The 15,616-nt window shown below is 50.2% G+C and overlaps 1 protein-coding gene across 1 annotated transcript in view; it reads left to right on the top strand.

The window, feature by feature from the left end:
* Positions 1–9,966: 9,966 nt before the first annotated feature.
* The window catches only part of AMOTL1 (angiomotin like 1), a 61,148-nt gene continuing 55,498 nt past the window's right edge, over positions 9,967–15,616 (top strand). Inside the window, exon 1 of the mRNA XM_064441348.1 lies at positions 9,967–10,056. Within this exon, the coding sequence (XP_064297418.1) occupies positions 10,014–10,056 (43 nt within the window). The 5' untranslated portion in view covers positions 9,967–10,013. The remainder of the gene's footprint in view (positions 10,057–15,616) is intronic.

Genomic DNA, 15,616 nt, shown 5'->3' with positions numbered 1-15,616 from the left:
CTGCATAAATTCATCATCACCACAGCCTCCTTTCTGTGTTGCTTTTGAATGCCATCCCTCAGAGGGATGGGACAGCTCGATGCTAGGTGTGTTTAGTACCTTTTTGTGTTAAATCTATGCAGATTTTTTTCCCTGGGAGAGAAGGTCTCACCTCTTTGGTGGAGAGCACTCTCAGATGCTGCTGCTTCTTGGCCAGGGGTTTGAGGTTTAGCCCACTGCCTGCACTGGAGCTTCTGTGACTTTCTGGTGCCTTGCAACTCAGTGAAGGATTTCCCCTGCCCCCTGCCAGGAGGCAGAAGTAGAGGTGTGTAAAGTCAGAATGAAGAGTAAGACACCTAGGGAGAAAACAACCTCAAATGAGCTGAAGGCTTCAGAGGCTGAATCCCTGGGGGACCCTATCTGGCAGTAATCTCCCCTTAATTCCAGGGCAAAGGTCAAAAAAGATGTGCTGCTCAGGAGAAGTTAGAGGTGCTCAAGGTAAGGTGGGGGTGAGGACCTGAGCTGCACGCTGGGAAGTTTCTGCAGGAGGTCTGACATGCAGGGAAGGGGGAAATCAAATCCCCAACCCCTCCTGAGAAAATGGGGAAGGCTGGAGGTGGAACACGCAGGAAAGTGTGAATTAGATGTGTGGGGAGAGACACCAGGCTCAGGGCTGTGCACCTTTCCTTGCTTTTGGCAGGGTGGTGGGACCAGCCCCGCGCACTGCAATGCCCATCACCTTACACAACCGAACACCGGCCCTTCCTCCCAAGGAAAACACACCCTCCTCTTCACTTTCAGGGCAATGAATTTTCCATCCTTGGAGATATTCAAAAGCTGTCTGGACATGGTTGTGGACAACCACCTCTAGGTGGCCCTGCTTGAGCAGAGGGGTTGGACAAGATGACCTCCAGAGGTCCCTGCCAACCTCAACCAGTCTGTGATTCTATGACTTCCTTGTTGTTCTGGGAACCCACCTTGTCCCCAGTAAGGATGTGTGCACTGGGCTGCTCACCACATGTGGCACTGGTGGAAACTTGGGGTAGGAGAGTAAAAACTGCAGGAGCCCAGAACAGTGATTTTTATTCTGTGCAACTGTCTCTGCTGGAAACCTCTGCTGCTAAGAACCAGGACCTTGAAAAAATTCCTATAAATGCAAAAAATGCCTATAAACTGTATGATGCCTCGCTGGCTCTGGAAGGGGTGGCTGGGCCAGCAGCTGTCCTCACTGGCAGTCTTATACACTTGATCGTATTTTAAAGGAGTCCTTGTGAGCTCTCTCCACTTGGTGTCAGGATAGAGACTGCTCTGACACCCAGAGGAGTGTCTAACAGGGAATGGGAAAAAGCCAAGAGCCTTCCCTTGGCTGCTTCACTCATTACCAGATTGCTGTTAAAACAAGTCAAGTAACTTTAAAATGCATTTTCTGTGACACAGCTTCCACCAGCTCCTTTTCTTCTTGATCTTCCTCATCTTATCCCTTGACTGGTGCCCATTTCTCCCTACCTTGGCAAACCCTCCAAGTCTTAGCAAACATATTCAGTGACAAAGAACAAACTCCCTCTCCCACATAATGAGATTTGGCTGGTTTTAGCTGAGTAGCAAAGAAATGCATTAGCAGCTAGACAGATGTTTTAGATGTGCAAAATGAGGCTCGTGGTGACCCCTGGTCAAGGGGCAGGACCCTGGAGGGGCAGGGATCAGGGCTGTAACATGGGACCACCGGCTTCCTGGCATCCTCCTCATGTTAATGGACAAATAGTCTGTGCTATCCACTGTAATCCATTGACTCCTGAGGAGGTGGATGGCATCTCCCAGGGCTTCTGCACAGTCCCACACCCAGCCGAGGGGCAGCAGGAGCTGCTCAGACACCACTTTCCTCTGCACAGCAGTATTAGACATCCCTCAGTCTGGAAAAGATTATTCAAACCAGTGCTTGTATCACCTTACATTTCCACTCTGCTTTCCAAACACAGCACAAGACGTGATTGCTCCATCCAAGGTAGACAAGACAGACAAAGGATGTGAGATAGCAGAACAAGTAATGGAAAACTGATCTCTCCTCTTGCCTCCCTCCCGGCTGGTGAGTTTTCAGCTGGATCAGTCTCCTGACCTGAGTCATGCACAGCTGCGTGGTCTGCGGTGCCAGGCAAGCAAGGGGGTAAGAGCAAGCACATGTTGGGGAGGGAGAGGACAAGACAATCCCAGTAGCAGCTCAGATTTGTGCTGTGTTGAAGTGATCATGTAACCAGGGCCTGAGAATATCAGGTCAAATATACTCAGCCTTGGTCAAACCAGCCACCTTGAACAGCAGGAGTTATTAGTAGAGGAGCAGAAAATAAAGCAGCATTATAACAACAACATCCTGAGACAAAATATCAGTATTGTAACAAAGCATCATCACCATAAAAAAATCACAGAAAAGCAGGTCTGAGTGGGAATTTAAGAGGTCAGCTACACCTCTCCTTTGCCTCAAGGCAGGATTAGCACCTCCTATTCACGCATCACCCCACATGGAAGACCAGCCTGTCCTAGCAGCCTTCCCAGGCAAACCACCCCAGTGCTTCACTGCACAGAAAGGGTTTTCTTGGTGTCTAATTAAAACTCTGTAATTTAAGCCAATTATGCATTGTGCTGCCAAAGGCAGGCATAAGCAGGGAAAAGCCCTCCCATGGGTCAGACTGAGAGTTTCTTGTCCTCTGTGTGAGGGCTGGAGGAGGATCCCAATGGAGGATCCCTGGATCGCATCATTTTTTTCCTGATCGTCAAGCCTGCCTTCACCTCCAGTCCAGCGTCCAGCTTTCTGGCAGCTTGTCCCAGCCTGCTGCCAACTGCAAATGTAAAAAGCCGTGCTTGGATTTCGAGTCATTCGTGTGAATGCTGATCAGTACCAGATTTACGAGACGCTTTCTGTGTCGCCTCATGCCATGAGTAACTAACCTCCAAGAAGGGTTTTGACCAGTCATGCAGCCATCTGTTCATACTTTCTCCTAGTCCAGATGCCCCTCTTCTGCTTATAGTGATACTATATGACACAGTGTCAAAAGTCTTATACACCAACATATATGGCACCTGCACTTCCCCCCTCATCTACAAGGCTTATTACCTCATCACAGAAGATTAGATGAGTCTGACTAGCTCTGTTCTTGCTGAATCTGTGATGGCTATTACTCATATCCTCCTTTTCTGCAGGTTTGCAAAGCCTTTGGTCATTCTAGTGCTTCCAAGGGTGGAATTAACAATGACTGGGAAATCACTTCATAATTCTTCTTTATCTCCTTGTCTTGAAGACTGGTGCTGTGCTTGCCATGCCCAACCTTTGGAAACCTCTCTGTGGTCTGCTGCTGTGTAAGTCAGTGCATGGCTCACCTGTACCTTGAGCAGTGAGTACATTTCTGAAGTTCCCTGGAGAAGTACCAGGCAAGGGAGGCAAAGGTGACCAAGGGACAGAGCAGCTTCTATGAAAGCAGACACTGAGTAAACTACAACTCGATGACATGGACAAAAGAGGCCTGAAGGAGGATACGGTAGAAGTACAAGACTTATGAATGGCATAGAAGTAAATAAATGCAAGAGACACATGGACATACTGGAGATAGTCCAGCAAAGGGCCACAAGGATGATGATAGGACTGAAGCATCTCTCCTGTGAGGAAAGGCTGAGAGAGCTGGGTGTCATCAGCCTGGAGAAGAGAAGGCTCAGGGGGATCTCATCAATGTATATAAATACCTGAAGGGAGGATGCAAAGAAGACAGAGGCAAGCTCTTTTCAGTGGTGCCCAGGGACAGGACCAGGGGCCACAGGCACAAATTGAAACACAGGAAGGTCCCTCTGAGCATCAGGATGCACTTTTTTTACAGTGAGGGTCACTGAGCACTGGCACAGGTTGCCCAGAGAGGTTGTGGAGTCTCCATCCTTGGAGATATTCAAAAGCCGTCTGGACGTGATTCTGAGCAACTGGCTTTAGGTGGCCCTGCTCGAGCAGGGGGTTGGACCAGATGGCCTCCAGACATCCCTTCTAACCTCAACCATTCTGTGATTCTGTGAAATAAGGAAAGGCTCAAAACAACCCAAAGGAAGTATGTCTTCACGCAACACACAATTGCTTTGTGCAGTTCACAGCCACAGGATGTCCAGGGTGCCAAAAGTATGAATGGGCTCAAAAAGTGATTAGAAAATGTTCTGGAAGAGAGGTCTATGAAGGGCTCTCAAACCTGATGATGCAGCTACAACCTTTGGCTCAGGAAGGGAAATGGGATCATGTACTAGAGGAAACAGCATTTGTACTTGTACTGTTCCTTGTATTTTCTCTTCAGTCATCTACCAGAGGCCATGTGAGAGAGGGGACACCAGAGGCTCTTAAACTTTGGTGTGATCCAACATGGTCTTTCTGGTCTTTCCTTAGGTCCACAGTGACTAACCAGAAGAAAAAACCAAACTAAACCTACTCCTCCTCTTCCTTTCCTTTCTTCATCTATCTTGCCTCTCCCACAGCTTTGGCTGCTGGATTTCAGCAGATATGAATCAGACAGTGACTGTTGTGTTCCTTTTGTTCTGTAAATGATTAAAACAGAACATTTCACACTTGCTTTGTGGCCCAGTAGAGGAATGCTGCATTGTCCCCTTGGCAAGTCCAGAAGTGGAATTTCTGGCTGTGGAGAAAGTGAGGTCAGGGAGAAACTCTCCGAACAGGGAACATGTGCAGCCTGCTTTACTGCCTCTCTCCTGTGCTTGCATGTCTTCTCTCTGTCTTCCATTCCCTCATCCCTCTCCTCTTTTCCACCTCTTTCCTGCTTCACTGACAATTTTTCTGCTTGCTGCTTTAAGATGTTTTAGTTGAATATCAGAAAAAAGGAAGAAGAATGAAAATTCAATGCAAGGTGAAAGCCCCCTGCCCAGAAAACCTTGGATAGACTAATGAGAATGTGATGAAATGGAAAAATAAAGTGGGAGAGTGGGGTATGAACCCCACCTTGACAAAATAAAGATGAAAATGCTTTTGTAGGAGATGCAGCATCTCAGTGGAAACCCCTAGGACCTGTGCACACATTTCCCAACAGCCAACCAGAGGAAGGGTTAGCTGGCTGTGCTATTTATACCTGCACCCTGGTCAGCCTGCTGCAGGAGACTCCCCACAGCAGCAGCTTGCAGGAAACCCTGCTTTTGTGATACCATCTGCTGGGGGAATAAATACGCCCAGGAATGAAATCCCATTGGATAAATAAAAAGGGAAGGAAAGAAAAAGCCCGGGTCCCTGCCCTGTTTGTTCCCACTGCTTTGCAGCCATCCAGCTGTTTCTTTTTCTTTGTTGTCCTGACCTCATCCCGTACTGGAGTGAATCCAGAGAGCGAGTGCTCTGCTTAGCCGTCTTCTGCCAGAAACCAAACAGGTCAAGTTATTAGAGGAAAATGAAAGCTCTTTGGCAGAACTGGAAAAACAGATGTGCGGAGATATTTCTACTGCCTTGAAATACAATGTTGCCTGTTAAGTGCAAATGAGAGGGGACCTGATAAATATGCACAAGTTGTCATTGTGGAAATCTTAACAGTGGCTACTAATTTAGCAGGATGGGTTTCTTTGGGGCTCCCTGAGCCACTAAGCTCACTTTCTGCCTGGTAGCAAGATTGCTTAAAAACCTTCTGCAGATGTGGTTTAGAAAGTGCTGATCCAGCACCGCAAGAAGATTCACCTCTGCTCAGCAGCTAGAGATGCTTCAGGGAGGCTGAGGGTAGGTAGAAGGGTCTCTGTGGGGCAGGTGGAGCCTGTGACTATCAAGAAGAGGTAGGATTATCTCCACCTGAGATAATGGTAAGGGCATCTTTCATGTCAAAGGCTTTGTGGCATTTATTTACTAGACTTACCTGGGTGAAGCTTTCTACACAGTGTATTCTGATTTCTTGACTCAGCTCTTGCTGTGGTCTCAACATCACACGGTGGTTATTTGTGCTGTCCCCAGCAGTGGTGTTAATGGGGCTGTAACTCTCTGGCTGCCCATCAGCCATCGTTAAAAGCAGCAGCGACAGCAAGAAGTGAAACTGTGTGCAGGCATTTGGGATTGCTGCATTGCCAGGCGGAGCAGGACAATTATTTGTTTGCTTGCAGCATTAGGAATCTGTGGGATTACATGCATGGGTGGGTGCAAATGTAATGAGCATCAATACCCGAGTGCGCTTGCGGTTTGGGATGGCTGCGTCCCTTCTGCAGGGACTTGGTGGTCCAGCCCTGGGTCTGATGGTAGCAACCACTCAGACCTCCCCAGCCATGGGGGATTCAGGATGGCACAGATATGCTGAGTGATTAACTGCTTGAGCAAGTCCAGCAGAGAGCTATCAAGATAATGAGGGGGCTGCAGCATCTCCCTTATGAGGAACAGCTGAGACACCTGGATTTGTTCAGCCTGGACAAGAGAAGACTGAGGGGGGATTACATCAATGCTTATAAATATCTAAAGGGTGGGTGTGGGATGATGGGACTAGGCCCTCCAACAGTGCCCAAGGACAGGACAAGGGGCACAAGTCGGAACACAGGATGTTCCAGCTAAACATGAGAAAAACTCCTTTCCTGTGCGGGTGCCAGAGCAGGGGCACAGGCTGCCCAGGGAGGCTGTGGGTCTCCTTCCCTGGAGACACTTAAACCCCACCTGGATGTGTTCCTGTGTCCCCTGCTCTGGGTGTGCCTGCTCAAGCAGGGGGTTGGACAAGGTGATCTCCAGAGGTCCCTTCCAACCCCTGCCATTCTGTGATCCAGGGGGCTGCTACTGGCCAAGCCAGGGAGGCACCTGGAAATACTTTCCACTTCCCACGCAGCTCACTGAAATGCTTAGGAAATCCATGAGAGAGAGGTGTTTATTGTCCACAGCAGGGTATAACAGAAGTGTGCTTCCAGCCTGTGGATGATGTGCATCTCCTGGGTCCATAGTTACCAGTGAGAAGCCAAAGGGAGGTAGTGAAGTGAGATGGCACTGTCAGCTCTGCTCTGCTGACCTGACAGCGGGAATCGTGGTAGTGCTTGGCCTCAGCTGAGTAGGTTAGGACCAAAAGGAGTGGAAGGATGAACTTCTTTCCTTCTCCAAATTCAGTGGGGAAATAACACAAAAAATATAAATATATAAGAATATATCTATAAAATAGTGGAGCTATTCCAAAATTCATTGAGGGAACATTATATATATTTTATATATAGGTGTTTATATATACATATATAAAATTAGTGGAACTGCAAAGTGGAGAAGTTTGAGTGGCAGTTGCCTTGCCCTCCTGGGCAGACACATCTCCCCAGCAGTTATCAGGTATATCAAAACACAGAGGGATTAGAGAAATCCCTCTCCAATCTGCTATCCTAAGTTTATCAAATCAAAATAGAGTTAAAGAGGAAAAAGACTTTGAAAACCACTTGGAAACACACACCAGAAAATTAATATGGGTGAAAAGAGAAAAGACACTTTTACTTAGGTGGAAAAAAGGCTGTTTTTCTTGAAAACATAACAGCATGGCTCCTGAGGTCCTTGTAATGCTACTGAAAGACAAGACAGCAGATAATCCTTTTTCTTAACATACTTGTTCTTCTAGCACTGAAATCATCGCTGTCTGTCACGCAGCAGTAGGTGAAATGGGACTGTAGACTGTGGGGCCAGAATAAGAAACAAAACAAGCCCTTGGACAGCCTGGGCCTGCTTGGCTGTGGGTAGTACCACCAGATCACACTGCAATTGCCCAGTCCCCCATGACACAGAATGCGAAGCAGAATAACGAAATTACTGTGTCCAATTTTGCCTAACCAAGTGATAAAGTTGGAGCGTGGCAAAAAGTAGTGCTTGAGTTGCTGTTTTGAATGGGGCTTGGTGAGCAGAGCCCTCATCCAACTTCACCCACTGCTGTGAACAGGCACCTAACAAGCCGAGGGCAAAATTACATCTTCATTTACAGCTGAGCAGATTCATGGTTTGCCTGTGTCTATAAGCAAAGCCAACATTTACCTCCAGGGGAGGTAGGAGAGAGCAGCTGTACAATCCAAGAAACCAAAGGCCAGTTCCTCCAGGGGACTGAGGTGTCTAACTCTATCCATTGTCAATGTTCCCCATGATTTTGCAGAGGATTTAGCACTTAAAAACCTTAACCTGGGTCTGACTTTCTCTGAGATACTAAGGACATCTGTAGGAGACAAGGGAACTGAACATCCCTCTCTCAGGCCACGGCTGGTACCCTAGGCACTAGCCTGTGGTTGTTCCCCTGAGGAGGCCAAGGATCTGATTGTTTCCCTGCCTCAAAGAGTGATGCATTTGCAATTCTCTGCTCCCTGCTTGAGTGTGACCCCAGCCTGTATTAGGTGACTATAGGGAGACAGCTAATAGCTGCCTCCGTTTCAGAGGTTCAGAGACGCCTGCAGGGACAGCACCCAACTGTCACCTTGCCTTGCATTCTGGCACTGAGGGAAGGGCACCCCTGAGGATGTTCAGCTCACCTGGGAAACGCAGTTCTGGGGTAACCGCTGCAGTGGGAGATGTGCAGGTGTGGGAACGGAGGAAGCTGATTTCACCACCAATGTTTTTTCCTTCTTTGTCCCTTTCCTATATCTTATAGTTTCCCCATGTCTTGCATACACCCAAGCAACCATGAGCAAAGCTGGGTCTTGCAATTCGAAAAAGCAATGCCTCAGACTGCTGTGATTCACAGCATGCTCCCAGAGCTTGGAGCTGCCGGGAGTCCCCGCTGCATCCCTCGAGCCCTGTGGTGATGGCACTGGGCCAGCTCCCGTCTCGCCATGCCCCTTGACAGGGCTACAGTGGCACTCTTCAGCCTGTCGCTGCATTTCCACTTGCTCTTACCCCTTTTGGGATTTCGGGAGGCAGAAACCACCATCAGGCCTTTGGGGCCTGAAAACCTTGTCCATGCATTAAGAGCTGGGAGAAATGAGTGCAAACCAAATGGATAATCCCAGTGTTACTGGCCATCTTGCTGGGGTGAAGGAGATTGGAGCAATGACCTGGGGAAACCCAAGCAGTGTGCTGGTAGCACCAGCTGTCTGAAAAGATCTTCCCTGTGGGACAGGACTGGGAAAAAGATGCAGAGAGACTGCTGAACCCCATTTGTGACCCCATGGCCCTGAGGAGGGGAATGAAATGCGGTACAAACACCCGAGGAGATCTCCCATGCTGCCTTCCATGCCAGACCCTCAGCAGCAGGGCCGGGGTGGGCTGGGGAGGAAAAGCAGTGGCTCCAGCACTAATGAAAATGCGTCCTATGGGGCTGGTGTGATCCACAAAGAAACCCTGAGCTGCCAAACATCCTGTGTTCCCGCTACCACAGCGCTCATGTCCAGCATGGGCTGTAAATCCCTTGACATCAAGGGACAGGTGCATCGCTGCTCACGTGAAAACGTGCCATGAGGCGGGTGGGCAGCAGAGGAAGGGGCATGCATTTAAGAACGGGGGCTGCATTTAAGAATGGGGTGGGGTGCCCCAGCTCCGTGCCAGCTATGTACAGCGCAGTCACTCCCCAACCGTCACCTGCTCCTGAGCCCTGTGAGATGGGGAGGATGCTGGGGGTGTGATGCAGGGGCTGGGGACTCGGCATAACTCCGATCACCTGCACATTGCCTGCCAGGCTTGGAGTGGGTTTGGGGGAGCCTGTGTTGCTATCTGGGACGGGATTTAGGTCCCGAGCCTCCGGAGGCATGAGGTGGGGAGGCCGTGCTGCCGCACAGGCTCACCCCCGGGCGCATCCAGGTGTCTTCGGTGGCTCCGTTTGGGGCAGCAAAGCTCCAGCAAAGCTCCAGCAAAGCCCGCGGCCCAGCCTGGGGAGGCTGGCGCTCCCCCCGAGCGCCCCGGCCTCGCAGCCTTGGCGGGGGGCACTGGGCGCCGAGGCACCCCTGGGCGCTGCCCCTCCGAGGGAGGGGGGCCGGCCGCTGAGCCCCGCCCATGGCCACACCCTCGCCCCGCCTCCAGCCGCCGGTCCCGCCCCGCCCTTGGCCCCACCCCCGCCCCGGCCCCGCCCCGCCCGGCGGTGCGCGCCCCGGGGCGGCGGGGAGCGGCGCGGATGGACAAGGTGCTGCCGGGGGCGGCGGGGCGCGGAGCCGGAGGTAACGGCGGCCGCGCGGGGGACTGTTCGCGCGTGTCTGTTTGTCCGTCCGCGCGGTGTGTCTGTTCCGCGTTACCGCACGGTGCGTGCGCCTGCCTGCTCGTACATGTGTGTGCACACGTGTGTCTGTGTGCACCCGTGTGCGTGGGAGCGCCTGTGCCTTTGTCCACGTGTGTGCTGGGGGGCCCACGGGGGTGGGTGCGGGGGTGCCGGTGCGGGCTGTCCCTGCTCATACCCACACTTGCGCGGAGCGGTTGCTGCGTGGGGGGCCGGACCGCGCCGGGGTCGCTGCTCCCCGGGGAGGATGCGGGAAGGCCTGGGCAGCCCCTCAGTGAGTCCCGGACCCGGCACCCCCGGCCTGCGTGGAAGCCCCACCCGCGGTGGGAACGGGGGCGAGCTGACCCTTCCCCCGCCCGGCTGCACCGCTGGGGCCGGGCCGCCCCCACGCTTCCTCGCGCCCTGCACCCACCCGCGGACTTGTCCGGCTTCTCCCCGCTGCGAGCCGCGTTCGCCGTGAGCGGCCGTTTCCAGCTGGACCCGGAGCGGCCGCCCGTGTTCCCGCAGCGTCCCCGCGGCGGCCCCGGCGCCGGGCTGTCACCGCCGGCCGGTTGCGGGGGGCTCCAACACGCGCGGGGCTGCCGGCGGGTCCCGTCCCGGGACGGGGCGAGCGCGGCCGCGTCCCGCTGGGGCTGCGTGGGGAGGCCCGCGCCGGGCGGGGGAACGCAGGAAGGGCCTCCCGCGCCGGGGGAGCGCTTTCTCACGTTGTTGTTGTTGTAGGGGGATGGTGAGAGGGAGCCTTTACGTTTAACCTTCCTACCCCGTCAGGGAGCACAGAGATAAACTCCTGTTGAAAAGAAAATAAAGAAAAAAGCATTGAAAGAGGAGGAAAAAAAACCACGTGAATTTAACTCGAATCGTCCTGCCAGGTTTTGTGATTCATAGTTTTTAAATACAGGAAGGTCGCTGTTGGTCTTTTTCCTCTTTCGATGGAAAGAGGTGGGTTTTTTGTTTGTTTTTTTTCCCCCCTTTCCTGGTGCTGTGTGACCGTCCGGGAGGGGCGAGCAGCTGCCTGCGGGGCGGCTTGGCGCTGGGGTGCCCCACGCCCACCCGAGACCGAGATTCGGCTGCGAAGGCATCTGCAAGGCCCTGACCGGGCATCCACTGCGCTGAGGTTTTCCCTTTTTTGTGTAAAAATAAGCCTAAAAAGCTTTCTGAGAGAGGGGTGGCTTTGAAGGTGAGGAGTCCACTGATTTTTTTCTTGTGCGCAGCTACCTGGACACACTGTTCCTGCTCACAGGTGTGCATGGAGATACATATTTTTAAATATTTTTTTTACATAAATATAAGTGTTCTATGTATACATATATGTATATATATTTTTTTAATACATTTATATATGTAGAGATATATAAAAATATATGTAGGTATCTATGACAACACACATATATATAACCATAAAGTATACTATGTATATTTATATTTTTATATTTGTGTATATTATATGTATTGGAATATATATAAGAGATATGAAATACATATATGTAATAATTGATAATGGCTAGAAAAGCTCTTAAAAGGGTCCAATAAATACCTTACCAAGAGATGCTGGCATGGTGAGGGCAGGGATTATGGGGTGGGCGAGAGCCCAAAACGACCCCCTCTTTAGGGTTGCCCTGGGTGCATGCTGTGGCCCCGCGGGGAGGGGCCACATCCTGCCCAGCCGCCCCCAGCCCCAGCTGGAGCAGCAGTGTGAGGGAGTGGAGTTGGGGGGCTGGTTTTAGGTTGTTAAATAGGGAGGGATGTGCCCCCTAGCGTGGCTGGGGCTGGTCCCCCCAGTTTCCCCAGGCTGTGTGGGGCCGGTGGGAGCCCCCCCATCACCTGCATGTCCGTCCTCCTCCTCCTGTCCTGATGTCCATCGCTCCCCTTTGCCCTGCCAGCATTTGGCAGGGGGAGCTTTGCTTTTGGAAAGCACTCAGCTGCTGGAGGAGGGCAGCTTCGACCAAGACAAACGCATGCTGCCCCTCCGAAGCCCCGATGCCCGCAGGATCAGTGGTTGCTCTCTCTTGTTTTACATTTCCAAGCATGTGCTGCTCCTGCGACATCGTGGAGCAGCGTAGGGGCAGTTCCCAGGGTCCTGGCCCTACACAGTGATCTGGGCCAAATCCACCGCACATCGGCATCCTGGATGGAGGCACTGATGCATGAAGATAGCTCCGGGGCTCCTCTGCGAGAAACTGCCAGCGCAGAGCTGAAGGCATTGCATTTCTCCAGTGCAGGCTCACTGCAGGGAGTTTGTAGGGATCCCTGCAGCAGCTCTAGGAGGGATGTGCGGGGGGCTGCCCACAGGGTCAGGCTCAGCTGGACTCTGGGGGTGCATGTGGAGGTTTCAGGGTGATGTGGAGATGTTACTGCTGACCATTGCAGCTCCCCTTTGGAAAACGAAAGCCTGATTCAGACTGGCACTGGTCCCTAATGCCATTTTTTAACACTGCTAGGTGTATTACTTGCTTTAAAGGCCAGATCTGGTATAAATATAATTTGGTGCTAAGGTGGGAGTATGTGCTTTGCGAAGCCTCCTTGTCCTGGAAACCATTAGGAGGACGGCTGCATACTCGGGTTTTCGCACAGAGATCTGCTAATGTAATAGTCCCAGTGGAAACTTTAGTGCTCGGGAATATTTTGCGGATTTGGGAAAAATCCCGTGAGGATTTTTGGTTTCATACAGCAATTGCTTTTTGGCAGCTTTGGGATAGATGTAATCTGGTTCCCATTTGTGTCCTGAATTTTTAAATGAAAAAGCCTGCCTTCGGCTGAGGGCAGAAGTAGAAATAGATGGAAGTAAATAGAAAATAATAGCAGAAACAACAAGAACATCACCTCCATAAAAAATGTTAGGGCAACTTTTCTATTGAAATGTGGCATTTAGGAACTATATCTGTTCTTTTTTGGTCTTTTAAGTGTCTTTTTCAGTGGGTGGGATGCTGCTGTGGGTGTAAATCTGGAGTAAATTTGTAGAAGCTGATGAAGTCACTCTGGATTTGTACCAGTGTGGGTGAAAGCAGAGTTTTGCCTTGCAGTAAAGTGTATCCTGTGTGCAGCAGCAGGTCCTGCAGCATTTGCTGGCATGCCTGCTTGTCACTGCCTCTCGGTGGCCTTGCCACAGCCCTGCTGTGTCCCGCCGTGGTGCGCGGCCGTGCCTTTCCCTGCACGCGTCTCTACCACTTCTTGAAGTTGTAGCAGGTCCTTGTTGCATGAGCCAGGCGGTGACAGCTGGTGCGCATCGAGGCAGTGCCTTTCCAGGAGCAGGGTGCTACCACCTCTCAGGAAACATAGTCTGGGATTAAATAATTGAGCAATACTTGGGGTTATCTGCTCTGACCGTATTGGTTAGCACAAATATAAATGTGCTTTAGACAACAGCAACTCCAGCAATCAAGGCTCAGGCTGGAAAATAATGAAAAAAATTCAATTTTATTTTATTTAATGAATATTTTTATGAATTAAAATGCTTTTGTAAAGTTCAGTCTCCATTTAAGGCCTCGGCCAACTGAAATAATCAAAAATCAGTTATTCTTCTGCCCTCCCTCCTCAGCGTAGATGATGTGAGTGGGTATTTCAGTGAAGTCCCTGCTGGGTTGAGGGACAGCTCGTGGGTCCCTGACGTTCCTGGAGAGCAGGAGGCACCGGGGTTCCCCCCATGGACCTGGTTTGGGCTCCTGCATCCTGCAGAGGGCTGCCGCTGGGATGACTACCTGTCTTGGGCAGGCGGTCCCAGCCAGTGATGTGGCATGTCCCATCCCCTGGGACATGCTCCCCTGCCTGCGACGTGCATTGGTTTTGGGCTGTTTTGAAGGCAACAGCTCCACGTCCTCAGCCGTTACTGTGATTTTTCCCTGTTCTAAATCTGAGCTCAGCCGTCTGGGAGCAGGAACTAAAGGCAATTATCTTGTTAGCACTTCTGTGTAAAATACCTTTATTAAATTTCTGCATTTTAAAAGTGGCTGAATATAAATTGTGTGTAATGATTTAATAGCAGAAGGCTCATAATTTTAATATATATTCTGGTAAGGAGACAGTTTAATTTCTTTTTCCTTTAGACATGACGCTTAAGATAAGAATAATGCAAAGGCTCCGCTCAGCGTAGTGTTATTGCAAGCAGTTCTTCACGCGGATCAAGTGAAGCACTGTAGATCCTTAGCCTGTGGTTTATTGCCTGTGTTAAAAAAAAAGGAAAAGCTTTAGAAATCAGAAGATCCATATGATAGAGTTCAATGCCTGCATTTTCAGTTAGAGAGCACTGTACAGTCTTTGTACTATTTTTGTTCTGTCCTTATCCCAGGCTCCTTTGTACGCTGCAAGTTTGTGGGAATGACTCAGGGAGAAAGCTATTTAACCTAAAGGACACCACTGGCAAAAAAAAAAAAAAAAAAGATGGATAAAGAGCAATGTCAGTGACTGCAAGTGGGAACCAAGAAGAATATTTGTGTGTATCTGAGGAAGAGAATCCTGAAACCGCCTCCAAATGGGGCACAAAAAAAAAAATCCTCTTTTTCAGATGCTGTTTTTTTAGTTCAAGAAGGGAGTTTTATAATATGGTTGCTTGAAGTAGCGAGGAACTAGACTTAATGAACCACAGTCCTAGGTCCTATTTCACTTCTGGTTAATTAATGGAAGAGCTGAAATATCCAAGTGACACTGATCGTGCCAGTGCTTTTCTGTAACATGATCGTTTTTAAAGGCAGTAAGTACAGCAAAGTCAATCATAGCTTAAACTCCTGCTTTGCGAGTGTCTTGTCTGCATGGTGTAGCTGGTTGATTTATGATTTTTTCCCCAGTGGAAAAAAAGAAAAAATCCTTCCCTAAGAATTTGAATGATGAATTTTTACCTTGGGAGTTTTTTGTGGCTTAGAAATCAGAATTTACAGTGTAGTGAAGATGTCTGCAGACTCTGCTGTGCTGACAAGTGGTGTGGCTGTAGCAGAAGCGTTGTCTCACTCAGCCTTTGTATTTCATTCTTTTACAGAGAGTTTCTTTCTTTTCTTTCAGCTCTGATTAATAGTTTCCCTTTTATCGTGGAGCAGCAATGCTGACATGAGTCGTATTTGTGCCACTGGCACTTTGATCAAAGTAGAAATTTCAATTATTGATTCAATTCTTTGAATATATTTAGGCTGGCTGCATGCTGTAGACTTACTGTTATAGCTGCAGAGGCAAATACATAGCTCATAATATATAGAGGCCTTTAAAATGCACGTATTTCTGCAAAGCCTAGTGCAGCCACCTAAGGCACATGCTTCCCTTCCTCCATGGGGTTGATGCCCAGGTGACTGCTCGGGGCCTGGAGCTGCAATGAAAATACTCTGCCTGCATCCTGCCTCTCCTCCAGGGGTGAGCCTGGGAAGGGGGAAAAAACCAGCGGATTATTCTGAAGTTATAAAACCTGTAACCATCTGAGATGAGAGAGCTGTGATGGGCACCATTTGCCCCCACATGCCCGTGCACCTGATTTCCATGGGGGAGGCACGGGCATCTGTGGGGGATCTCCCGGGCAGGCAGACTTG

The sequence above is a fragment of the Phalacrocorax carbo genome, chromosome 1 (genome assembly GCF_963921805.1).
Source record: "Phalacrocorax carbo chromosome 1, bPhaCar2.1, whole genome shotgun sequence".
In the NCBI taxonomy this organism is placed as follows: domain Eukaryota; kingdom Metazoa; phylum Chordata; class Aves; order Suliformes; family Phalacrocoracidae; genus Phalacrocorax; species Phalacrocorax carbo.
Note: the sequence above shows the minus strand (reverse complement) of the source record. Positions and strands in the feature narration are given on the sequence as shown.